Source organism: Argopecten irradians, chromosome 11 (genome assembly GCF_041381155.1).
Source record: "Argopecten irradians isolate NY chromosome 11, Ai_NY, whole genome shotgun sequence".
Classification (NCBI taxonomy): Eukaryota; Metazoa; Mollusca; class Bivalvia; order Pectinida; family Pectinidae; genus Argopecten; species Argopecten irradians.
This window is the reverse complement of record NC_091144.1, coordinates 12,181,540-12,194,187: the sequence shown is the minus strand read 5'-3', so window position 1 is coordinate 12,194,187 and position 12,648 is coordinate 12,181,540. Positions and strand designations below refer to the sequence as shown.

Here is a 12,648-nt window from a genome sequence, read left to right as displayed (position 1 = left end):
CTAATGCCTCCCTTGGCACCGCCTTACTTTTGGCCTTGAGTTGAGCGTTCGCCCCTGTGAGGAAGGCTCTGGGTTCTGTCCCCTGGCCGAGACACACCAAAGTCTATAAAAGTGGTAGTTTCTGCTCCTGCTTAGCGTTCAGCATACAGGGAGTGGGACGACTGGTTCGCCCGTTGTCAGTATAATGTGACCGGGTGGGGTGTGTTGCTTGGTGTCTTCGGCGGCATGCTTCAGTGATATAGCACTATAAAAAGGGCAACAGTTCCACTATACAAGAAGACACAACACGAACATACCGCAGTCTCCCAGTACACTCACCTCGCACAACATACACGCAACACACCGCATACATGGGAGGCCGTCCTTACATGACCATAGCTGTTAATAGGACGTTAATAAATCAAACAAACAAACAAACAAACACAACACACCACATATATTGGAGGCTATCCTTACATGACCTTGGCTGATCAGACGTTAATTTAATCAAACAAACAAACCCACCTATGTGTCTGTAAATCACACTTTCTCACTGATTATACAAGTTATTGGCGAAGTTTAATGTCACTTAAGGACATACTTCTGTGTATGCGATCGATGTGTTGTGACACTTTACTTGGTTTCCATTCATAGTATGTCCACCCCGAATTTGTATGCGAAACCCTTTACATCCCACCGTTATGTGCATCATCGCATATAGTTGGAAAAATATAGCTGTTTCATTAGGAATAATGCGTAAGGTAAACAGTCCCGTGTTTAATAATTGTTATATGTGTATACTTAAAGCGAATAGTCGGGCAAAGAAGGGCTAAAATCGGTAAAATTGTGTTAATATATCCAGTATAATTTCTTATGAAATAGAAAAATAAAATCTCCCATCAAAATCGCTCTGTATGCGAAGAAATTAATATTTATTATGGGAATCCTAATGCGTCGTCCCGACCGGCTATCAGTGCAGTTCAACCTTAACGCATGCGCAACATCAACCACTCTCCGTAGTAAACGAAACATGGCTACCGTAGTTTTGAATCGAAAGGTTTCCGCCAAAACAACTAACTGACTCACCTAAAATGCGAAAGGAAAGGCAATGGAGCAGCGACAAAGTCCCAACAAATGACTCGGTAAACATTACGACGCATGGAGAGTGTTAATACAACTTGTTATAGTGAAGAGAACAGTTCAAACGAGCACGCGGCTCCGGACCGCTACTGTACTCCCTGCTCAGCTGATAGTGAGTGAGTCTTCGTATTTTGATCATTATGTAAATAGTTCCTAGAAGTATTTTTTTCATGAATGAGTGGTCACATATGGTCACATGTTTTTTACCTGTTCCCCAATCGCGTAAAACGTAACCCTGGGGTAAATGGCGGTTCTTTCGTGGGGCCTCTTTAGGGGTAATGAATGCCCTGTATATTTATAAAATGTACCGTTGTAATGCAGTTAGAATGTAACCGCTAGTGCATTATCAAGCTAAGATTTGTTTCAATTAATCTATAATATTATGCTACCGGTCAATTCATACAGTTCTGATGTATATATTTATAGATTTTTAATTTGTAAATTATTGTTCTGTTCTGGTAGTGTTATACACATACATTGTATGTAGGATTTACATTGTAGGTTAATTGGTAAAATTATATTGTATATGTTCTGATATACACATATACATATGTACATGTAGGTTTAAGCTTGTTCTTTAGATATATTTGGAGGACACATACAGTATTATTTCTGGTCATAATAATAAATAGTGTTTGTATATTTATTACAACTGTACCTGGTTCGTGTGTATATGACAAACTTTACAGAGTTGAACTGTTCTGCAGCCATGTATCATTTATAATTATTCTGAATTTTTGTTGGAACTATAGATAATGAATTTTGTATCTTTTTTGAAACAATATGTGATTCTATTAAATGCATCAGTGACACATTCACAACTTATAAAATGTTTTCTCTAAAATAAAAAAATAAAAACCTGTAGAATGAACCTACATTTATTCATTTATATATATTTGAAATTGATCATTTCAATTTTTGTCGTATGCAACAGATATAAAAAAAATGTTGGTTCTTTTTTTTCAGGCACCATGCATGCATAGTGACATGAATACAGAAATTTCATCCCTTGGACCTGTATACAAGTGTATGTATACATATACATACAATTAGCATCATATGAAGACTGAAGAATGTTGATTTGAGTGCTCTTGAAAGTAAACTTTACCAATATGGACCTATAAGATCATGAATAGAACATTTAAACAGTATTAAGTTATTAAATGTTTCTTTCAACTGTAATCATTAAATAAAATTATGATGCAATAATTTTTCATTGTTTAACTTTGTAGAAATATTTGTTTATATTAGTCCCCTTGATCCAGTGATTATAATTCTTGCATCCATATGCCTGCCCATTTGTTTGTCAGGGCTTGTGAGATAGCTTTTCAATTACTTTTAAATATAAGGATTTTTTTACATATAGCAATTTAGATACCATTGTCTTAGGATTTCTAAATTCTACTTTACAAGAGAGTAGACTCAACATATAAATAAAACCATAAAACTAGCAAGTTATCTGAAATGTTACAAATCTTTTTGTCTGAACCAAATTTCACATTTATTGTCTATGTGTAACTTGTACATAGACCATTTATGTATTAATACTGTAGTAACAGTGATTACAAACACATAGACTAAAATGTAGTATGTAGTACTATGTACATCTGTCTTTGATTTGAGTTCTAAACAAAAAAGTGGTACCTATTGGGAAGTTGTAGCTTTGGCGGGGGGGTGAAATACAGAAGAAATAGCTACACATGGAAAAAAGAAAGATATACTGTACCATGTGGATTCAAAGTTGCTCCAAAATCAATGAGACTAAATAACCAAAAAAAAGCCATGTAAACCCCAAATATGCAATGACCAGATCAATGATAAAGCATCCTTCCACTTCCAGTTATCTGTAGCTATTTCATCTATATTTCAACCCCCCATCCAAGTTACAACTTCCCAACCTAATGATTCTTCTGTCTTTTAGCCTCCCCCCAACACACATATACCTGATTGATTGTCATGTTATTTCAGGTTCCTATTCAGGTATTATTCCTAAAAACCAAAAAGGGTATACACTCAGTGTACTTTCAAAGGAGGGGAACCACTTCATTCAAAAATTGAATTTACAATTTCATCTTAATTTTGAAATTTTCAATTTAATTATTAATTACTGGACTATTAAAACAGTATAGAACCCCTCGGCTACAGACAAAGTACTGTGGTACACATTTCTCTTAATTAATTACTTTTCTCCCAACTCAATCATCTTTTTCTCCAGAGCACAAAAAAGAACAGGAAACAACAGAAAAGGAAAGTAACATACATGTAGGCCTATATGTTTTCTGGAAATATATATGATGTGTTAATTCTCACAGCATAGGCCTACATGAATGTGAAGAATTAAATATTATCAATGTTTGAGAGAATTTCCTAGTTGTAATTCCATAGCAGCTACGTGGAATGTACGTTTACATATATACATTGTACAATACATATACATCATAAAAGTTTCTTTCCTTCCAGCTGGACATTCATGTCATCTCTCTCCAGAACTCAAATATTGTTTACAAAAAAAAAAAAAAACCAGAGACATAGGTAATTTAATTAAATCTCTGCAAAAAAACTACACGAATAATTGAACACATATATTGTACTTGTAAAATACCTATGTATGAGCTAATTTATTTTCACATCTTTGACAGCTACATGCATGGACGTTGTATGGAACATTTTCGTGTGGTTTTAATGGGAAATTATGTTACGATTATTTGTATTTAACCTTCATGATTCGGTTGATGTAAAATACGACGAATGCGATGCTGCAATAATTGGCCCCTTGCCGGGGCCCCATCTCTGCATCGGCAGAATATTTGTGTCGATTTCCATGTATAAAGATGCTTATATCGAAAAATGATTACAAAGCATTGTCATTAATGTAAGAATACTTCATTTCCATCAAATGTATCATCTCAAAACAACAATTTACATATCGCATTAGTGGTTTATCACACGAAACGAAACCGACACGACTAAGAAACACATGTCCATGTTGACATTTCCACGCAGCCTCGTTTTCAAAGAGTTTGGCGAATTTATATTTAGAACTGTGCTAAATTTACACGGGGCTTCCCCAAAAGTTCAAAGGTCAAAACTGGACACCGTAAGCAGAACTTGACCATCATTATGGTATACAATGACTTTTGGAAGGCCAAAGAACGCATTTAGACTGGTTTCCTTTGCCCGACTATTCACTTTAAGCAATAAACAGTTACCAAATTGTAGTATATAGTCAATATGAATACACTTTGGGTGACAGATAAATTGAATGTCGCCCGTTATATATTTACATTCAACTAATTTTTAAGAAACGTCGCTGATAATGCTTTTAAATTTGCCGCTTGTCACATCGCTGACGTCAGCAGGTACAAATACCGGAACAGCGGATATTTTCCAGATATAATATAATATAGTTCCTCAAGGTATCATAGATAAAATAAACAAAAATACATTTTATACCACATCAGACTTTATTTTAGCAATATAACGTTACAATCTACAAAATAACATACACTTTCAAAACATTTAAACATTATATCTCTTGATGTGACAGTTAATATCGCGCTATTCCACGAGAGACAAAGTGGACAAAAAGATTTAACTAAACCACATATTTTGACGTAGGATAATAGTATTTTTTGTGCCACTTGAAAGGTAAGATGCAATCCTATTTAAATCTGACTTTTCTATTATAGTTTTGTAGGATTGAGTGTGCATGGTTTCGCTTTTATTCCCCTTTAATCATCAATTCACAACATTACTGTTCTCGGAAGATACATATGTATTAGTCACTCCGGAATCAGTGTTGCTAAGTAAATTTTTATGCTGTGTAAAGCTCAAACGATGTGATTGTTCCTAAGTTGAACATTCCATTAGTTTAAGCTGAGTTTATCTCGAAATTACACGGTGTAATTATACTTTAAACAGTCAAAAGCTTACCAGGTACATATGTACCTTGAAAAACTCTTTAAGTCCCATTCTGTATTTTCCTTGTGTTGCCCGACTGTCTCAAATCAAAGTGGTTTTTGATTTCCTCTGGTGATCCGGATACAGTAACAGACGACGTTCTAAGACGCTGGACGCCGTTTTATTGACGTTTTAATTAATTCAATTTCGTATTTTAATATTTAAGCGTCCAAATATTAATTACTGCAATTTTAAATGTTTTCGTCTTCATTTTCATTTTATTTTCATTAATGCCAACATTTTAAATTTAAAGTTTAATTATTTCGAATCCAAATCATATGTGATGATAGGCTACTAGCTTTGTTTATTGTTAACTGGCGGCCATGTTTGTTAACATTGTATTCCTACACAGATACATCATCACTGTAAATTGCAGACAAACTCTCATATACCACAATTTGGTATACTAGTGGTATATAGGCGAATGCAACATGGAATGTAAATATATAGTTACTGACTACCTTTTTCCACTTGAGGAAACTATTTATTGTTACATATAGTTATGTTGTATCAATATAATGGACATTTTAGATAATAATGTTATATAAAATAGCATTTTATATGCAGCTTTCTCTCATACCTACACGTGTAATACTGGCTGGTCTAGGGTAATATACTTATGTCGCCTGAAGCTGTATTGCATGACTACCCATGCAATTAAGCCTCGTGACGTCAGGGCGTCAACAAAATTATTATTTTCTAGGTACAATTTTAACTTTTTTTATTCAGAAACTAGGGTGAATTAACTTTAAGAGATACAAACAACGGAATTTGCGTTGAAAATATCATGTATGGGGAATTGACTTGCAGTGGCGTTTTTTTCGAATTTATTTCAAATGGTAGAGAGAAAAATAGTAGTAAATATTGAGGTTTGATAGAAAAATACTCTTTCATACGTTGATATGAAGGATAGGGATATTCTACCCTCGGGATCACAAAATGTTGTAAATCCCTCGGTAAGCCTCGGGTTTTCCAACATTTTGTGCCCCTCGACGTAAATTATTCAAACAAACAAACAAATCAATACATGCAACAGAGCAATACCAATCTTTAGTATTCTAATAACTTAATTGTGACAACCTTTTATTACTATAACAACAAATGTATAAAGTGTATGTGATAAATATTCAAAATATAAAAAAGAAATAAATATATGTATCTTGTGCCTTTTATCTTATAAAGTTTCGAACAGATCAAAGGGGTTTCTAGACGTATCCAAGATACCTGGACGTTGCATAGTAAATGAACATATCAGGTACGTCAGCTTTGAATAATGTAAAACAACATACATTGTCTACCGACTTCGTTAGAACAGTTCACAATACACGACATATCATTGTGCAGTGTCATTGTTAGAGATTGATAATAAAATATTTACGTTCGATTGAGACAGTTGAATAAGACATAAAATATGTATTGTTAAATAAATCATGTTTACCATGGTACTCATTATAGTCATCTTCTACTACTACCGCTTCCAGCCGACCCTCTTGAATTGTCACTTCGACTTCCAGTCTTGGATCTGGAATCCGATCTACGAACTGGAGTAGATGAACCAGATTTATCTTGTCCGTTTCTAGACTGATTTCTGTTGTTTTTACCAGAATCTTCTGAGGCAGTGTTGCCTCGTTTATCCGTTTTTGATGACTTCGAACTTGGTCTTTTTCCCGTAGCACTCCGCTCTGACAAGTTGAATATCATCATGGCCCCTTTTTGGGAGCCTACCCATAGCCGATTCGACTTATCACATGCAACAGACCAAGGGCTATCTAAGCCATCCTCCTTATCTAAGATATCATTCTTATAACTTCCTGAGGCGTCGAGCATTTCAATAGTATCCGTCTCGCTGTTGACAACATAAATATTCCCTTCCTTATCGACGCATATACCTCGAGGGTTGAAATCTGTTTCCAATCCATTATTGCCCTTTTCCCCCTTGTAACAAGACAGTATTGTTCCCTTGCCGTCCTGTATAATAACGGCTTGTGCTACCCAATCAGATATCACAAGGTTACCATTTCCATTCAAAGCCAGTCTGGCAGGATATGGAACGTCACGGTTCAAAGGTAAACTGGTGATTCCTTTATCTTTTTCAATGGAAAGAATCGACGAAATATCCTCGGGATCAACATCAAAGAAAGCATCATTTTCAACACATCCTGCAAAAATAATGTTTTTGCTTGTATCTGCCACTATTCCTCGAACACACATCTCTGCTTTTGTGTATACTGATTTTTTACCTGATGCGTCCACTGTGCGGACTAAGTTTGCACCGTTGGATGTCACATATGCTCTTCTGCTCATGAAAGTAATATCGTCAAGGACATGGCTAAAAGTGACGGTTTGTTCACATTTCCCTTCCACAGTAAATAAGTGCACAGTAGATTCCGCTCCTATACAGACCCATGCCGTGTCTTCATCAGTTGGTGCTATGCCTGAAATGACACAGTCATCAGGGGGACAGTCGAACTTACAAACCAATACTGGTTTCGCATCAGATTGGGCAACTTCGTCATTAGTTTTTGTATTATCTCCTTCAATGGCGGGGTCGTGTAATTTCCCGAATAGTTCTTTCAATACTGCCCTGTCTAAGTTACCAGGTTCAAAGGTGATCCCGCCTTTCTTCGTGTCGTTGCATTTGTTGGCGTTATCGGTGCTTAAGGATTCTAGACGTTTTCTTAAGTTCACTGTGTGAGACACGAGAGCTCTGTCGTCAGCCTGCTCCAATATAAGTTGACTAAAGTAATAAATCGCGGCAAAGGATTTGAATCGTCTTTCCATTGTATTTCTCCCGTCTTTTTCCTCGCTCTCACTTGCCATCCCTGTATCCGATATCTCATTGAGGAAATCTAGTTTTATTTCATTTAGAACCTTTTGAAACGCTTCCAATTGTTCCTGGACAGACTGCATCAGCTTATCATCATTTTCCTCATTCATATTGCGTTTCTTTTGAACGTTTTTACTGAAATTGCTAAGTGCTTCTAAGTGTTGAAAGTATTCATCTTTATTGATCTCTGACGCTAATTCTCGTCTGAAATTATCGGCCACTTCTACGACATCACGTGATTTGTGATGCTTATGTGACGTCATGTTACAGTCTATGCAAATTAATTCTTTACATTCCTCACAGAAATATTGAAGTTCATTCTTATCGTGCGCAGGACATTTCGGCTTGCGTTTAACCTTGCGTGCACCAGATTCGTCAATCCCTGCAACATTGTGGTCTTTCGTAGCTTTAAGTTTTTCATGGAAAGTCACACAAAATTTGCACAGCTTCTGGTTACATTCATAACAAAACGATGCCGCTTTAGATTTCTCACCGCAAACATCGCATGATTGCTTTTCCTTTCCGTCTCCATCGCCTGCCCGCACGTCTCCGACGAAGCAATTCTTTTCGAAACTGTCAGGTCCATTTTCTGGGAGCTTTGTGTCTGACTTACATAACGGACACTTAAAGCTTTCGCCTTTACAATTAGCATTTACATATTCCTTTATGCATTCTAAACAGAAGGTATGGTAGCAGTCAAGCAGTCGAGGATCCTTGAATTCTTCATTACAAATAAAACATTCTCGAACATGTTTCTGTTCTTCTTCACTCAGCTTGGCCTTATTTACAGCTTTTCTGAACGCCATAAGTATAGCGGACATAATACGTTCGTTAGTTTACCATTTTATCAAGCCAAACAGAGACATCTGCCTTTGATTTTGTGACATCCATTTATTCTGAAACCCAAAACAAAAACGTTTTAATCCTTTATACCGACAATAAACTGTCAACAATTTGACCTGTCAATAAATATAAGGTTAAGATGTCCCGACATATTACCACAAGCCCTCCACCTCTGGGATGCGAGTTCGAATCCCATGTGAGGCAGTTGCCAGGTACTGACCGCTGGTCGGTGGTTTTTCTCCGGGTACTCCGGCTTTCCTCCACCAACAAACCTGGCACGTCCTTACATGACCCTGGCTGTTAATAAGACTTAAAATAAACAAACCTGTCAATAAAATGTAGTCATTCTTGCTTGAAAATTAATGATGAAGTGAACTCTTTTTATATGTGCATAAAATGCAATTAAGAGAATGTTTGTATCATATAACATGTACATATATATCAATCACACATTGATTCACACATTAATAATTAAACACACATCGAAGATCATCGGTTCGATAAGAAATTATGGGACATGCCCAATTAATTAAAAATAGTTTAAAAGGCTATTTAACTCTGCTGTTCCTTTGTTATATGAACAGGTACAAAGCACTAAAAACGAAATATATTGAAAATAACCACAAGCTATAGATAAGACATTAAAACACATTTGAATGGCTTCATACCCATTTCGTTGTATGAAAATATGAAACCTGTTCTGTATCAACCTAAGGTTCAGCACAGAAATAATTATCGATGCAATAACTTACTTGTATTCTTTTCCAGTACATCTGGACGTATAATAAACCCCATTCGATAATCCTGTGTAATTACTGTGCTAATTTTAACGCCTATCCACGCTACGCATCACTGGCCGACCGAGGTTCGTGTAACTATTCTAAACCATCTACACAAAATCGTGATTGTTGGCTCACATAATCCTTGGAGTAGAGTCTGTTACATGTCTTTGATAAAAAATTTCTATCTGATTCAATATATGAGATACACGACTAATAAATATCTGCCGAATGCCTGTAGTTGCTAAGGTGTCTGTAGATATATGGTGGTGTGGTGGTAAACAAACAGTACTCAATCCCCAGCGTCTAGTACCCAGTAAACCATGACTCTGCCAAGCATAGCAATCAATACGGATGCTTCTGGCTGCATTTGTCACAGATACTGGTCTGTCGACTTTCGCAACATGAAATAACTTGTCTTTGTGGTGTAGAGGTCTTTTTAACGACAAAAGTATTCTTTTGAAAGAATTGAAATAACATGTCTATTATTCAGTGTTATTTTGTGCAGAAGATGAATAAACTATGGCGTTCTATGTACTTTGGGTTGACTGCATCTATTATTAAGACTGGGTTTAGTTTCAGTCACGACAGTCACTTCATGACGAGCTATCATGTTTTCGATATATGATTGAGAATTGTGTACATTTCAGGGCGTTTATATGTTTAGATTGCTTTTAAGATTAGTATTTTTATCCCAAATAGGGTTTTAGAGTATTTATTGACCAGTATTCCGTTGAAATAGTATCCACATCGAATTCGACCGTCGTTGTGTTGTATCACTTCCACAGTTCCTCCATATGACATGGGTCAAGTTCTTTATTTTAAAAAAACAGCAATGTATACAGTGATTAAGGTGTAAAACCCATGGTACTAAAGTTTGTACATGTACGTTATGATGGATTGGCTAAAAGCATTTTAGCTGTATCGATAAACAATGCTTTGAAACTGCTTTTCTTTGACAGAATAATTCAGTTTGGCTTGTATTAGAGATATTCATTGGCTTTAAAATACTTGACCAACCGATACAGAAAAACAACATTGTAACGTTGCTTCTGATTAGTTATAACAACAGCGTAATGCCGTCCCTGTGTATTTTGAAGAAAGTGTCTGTATTTGATTGATTTATAAGATTATTAGATTTTTTTTGTTATGCAGGTACAACAAACATTCATATTTTACTCTGGTCATAAACCGTGAAGCGTTTAGTGTTATATCTCCATAATACAAATATTCAATTAAATCCTTAATTGAAGTCAATTTATGAAATTGTTATGTAGAGAACATGGAATTGAATACGCGTGATTTTTTTACGATCGAATTCCATATTCCAACGTAATCATGAATATTGCAGGAGATGGCCTGCTGATTAAAAGCTTAAATTACAAATATGGTCATCAGAGTACACTGTAAGGATATCCCAAGGGATGTAACTCTGGTCGAGGTTTCCTAATTATCAAATACATGCTTGGTGTATGGTTATATAGGCATTGATTTCGTTGGTTTATCGAGGTAAATTAATTAAAATGAGTCGATTTCATCAAAGCACCAGTCAAAATACAAAATAGCAAAAATGTACTTTCATCCTAATTATAGTGGAATTCTTACCCTTTTATATAGTGCTATATCACTGTAGCATATCGTCGAAGACACCAAGTAACACACCTCACCCGGTCATATTAAACTGACAACGGGCGAACGAGTCGTCCCGCTCCCTTAATGATTCTTACACAGAAGCAGAAACGAATCTACCATTTTTATGGTTTGTCTTTTTTATTTGATTAATTAACGTCCGGTTAACAGTCAGGGTCATGTGAGAACGACACTCCCTCTCCCCACCCATGTATGCGGTATGTTGTATCTATGAAGTGCGAGTGTGTTTTGGTGTGTCTCGGCCAGGGACAGAATCCAGAGGCTACCTCGCAGGGACGAACTATCATAAGAATGTTTGTGTTGTGAATGATTGTTGATTGAATATTGGTTTTTTTCGGACCGATGATAATGGGTTAACTAGCAGGACACAAAACAAAGAGTTCGACTGGCTTATACTCGTTTCTTGTATTGGTAATTTGAATTGGTTTTCATTTCATAAATAAACAAAATAGTGGCACATTGCTTAGAAGGTAAATTTAAGTTCACTGATATTGGTAATCTAAATATGTAATAAAAGTCCGATATAGTGGACCGTCTTGTCCGCTTGACCGTTGGGATCCAACTGGCGTCCAAATATCCAAAAGGCGTTTTTATTAAGTGACTACTGTCCAGTTTGGCAGGTAACTCTGGATGTAAGGTTAATTACATAACAATTAAAAGACTTGACAATACAATAGAGTGTGCGCTTTTGTATAAAAAGACTATGACACCATCGCCTCAGGTAGAGATATCGACAGTATACACACTTTGATTGATAAGTGAAGAATTGAGCGTCTTATTAATTGGCGGTAATTCCACAAAGATAAGGACATATGGTAGATCTGAGAAACAGAATAATTAACTATCAAAACATTCACAGGTAAATTACAAACAATTAGGTAAGAACAATAAACGTAAGAAATTTCGCTATAATAGAACACTCAACCGAAGGTCAAACGTGAGGCGGTATTCCGGGAGACGTTAGTAAGAAGATGTTAGTTTAGGAAGAAAAGAAAGTAAATATAGTCGCCATTTATTATCATCCAATAGGGGGCAGGTACAATTCTAACGCCCTACCTGCAGGGCACTGGTGAATTTTAAATGATCTTTGCAAAAATATAAGAGAAACAAAGGTAATTGGCTTTTAACTACGAGTATATTGGATGTAATTGTATTTTGATATGATTTTAATTAGATTAACGTCCTAATAACAGTCAGGATCTCACATATGTGCAATATGTTGTAGTATGTGACTAAGTGATATATATGTTTTCGGAGGCTGTGGTATATTTGTCTCCTGGCAATGTTGAAACTCCTCACCTTTTTATATTGCTATCTCACTGAAGCGTGTTTTTCGCACAGATGCGAGCGCTCCACTCAGGCCAAACACAAGGAGAAAGTCAATTGAGAATTAGAAAAAGATAAGATTCATATAAATGTTACTATCTCACAATAGGAGGAGCAGCAGGAACGATTCTTCCTGCAGTACCC

At 36.0% G+C, this 12,648-nt stretch overlaps 1 protein-coding gene across 1 annotated transcript; it reads right to left on the bottom strand.

Annotated features, from left to right (window-relative positions):
• Positions 1 to 6,195: 6,195 nt before the first annotated feature.
• Positions 6,196 to 9,788, bottom strand: LOC138335721 (E3 ubiquitin-protein ligase TRIM56-like). The gene is made up of 2 exons (XM_069284881.1): positions 9,502 to 9,788; positions 6,196 to 8,802 (listed from the first exon to the last, which is right to left on the bottom strand). Exon 2 carries the CDS (start codon positions 8,725 to 8,727, stop codon positions 6,535 to 6,537), a length of 2,193 nt encoding a protein of 730 aa, XP_069140982.1. The 5' UTR covers positions 8,728 to 8,802; positions 9,502 to 9,788; the 3' UTR covers positions 6,196 to 6,534.
• Positions 9,789 to 12,648: the final 2,860 nt, after the last annotated feature.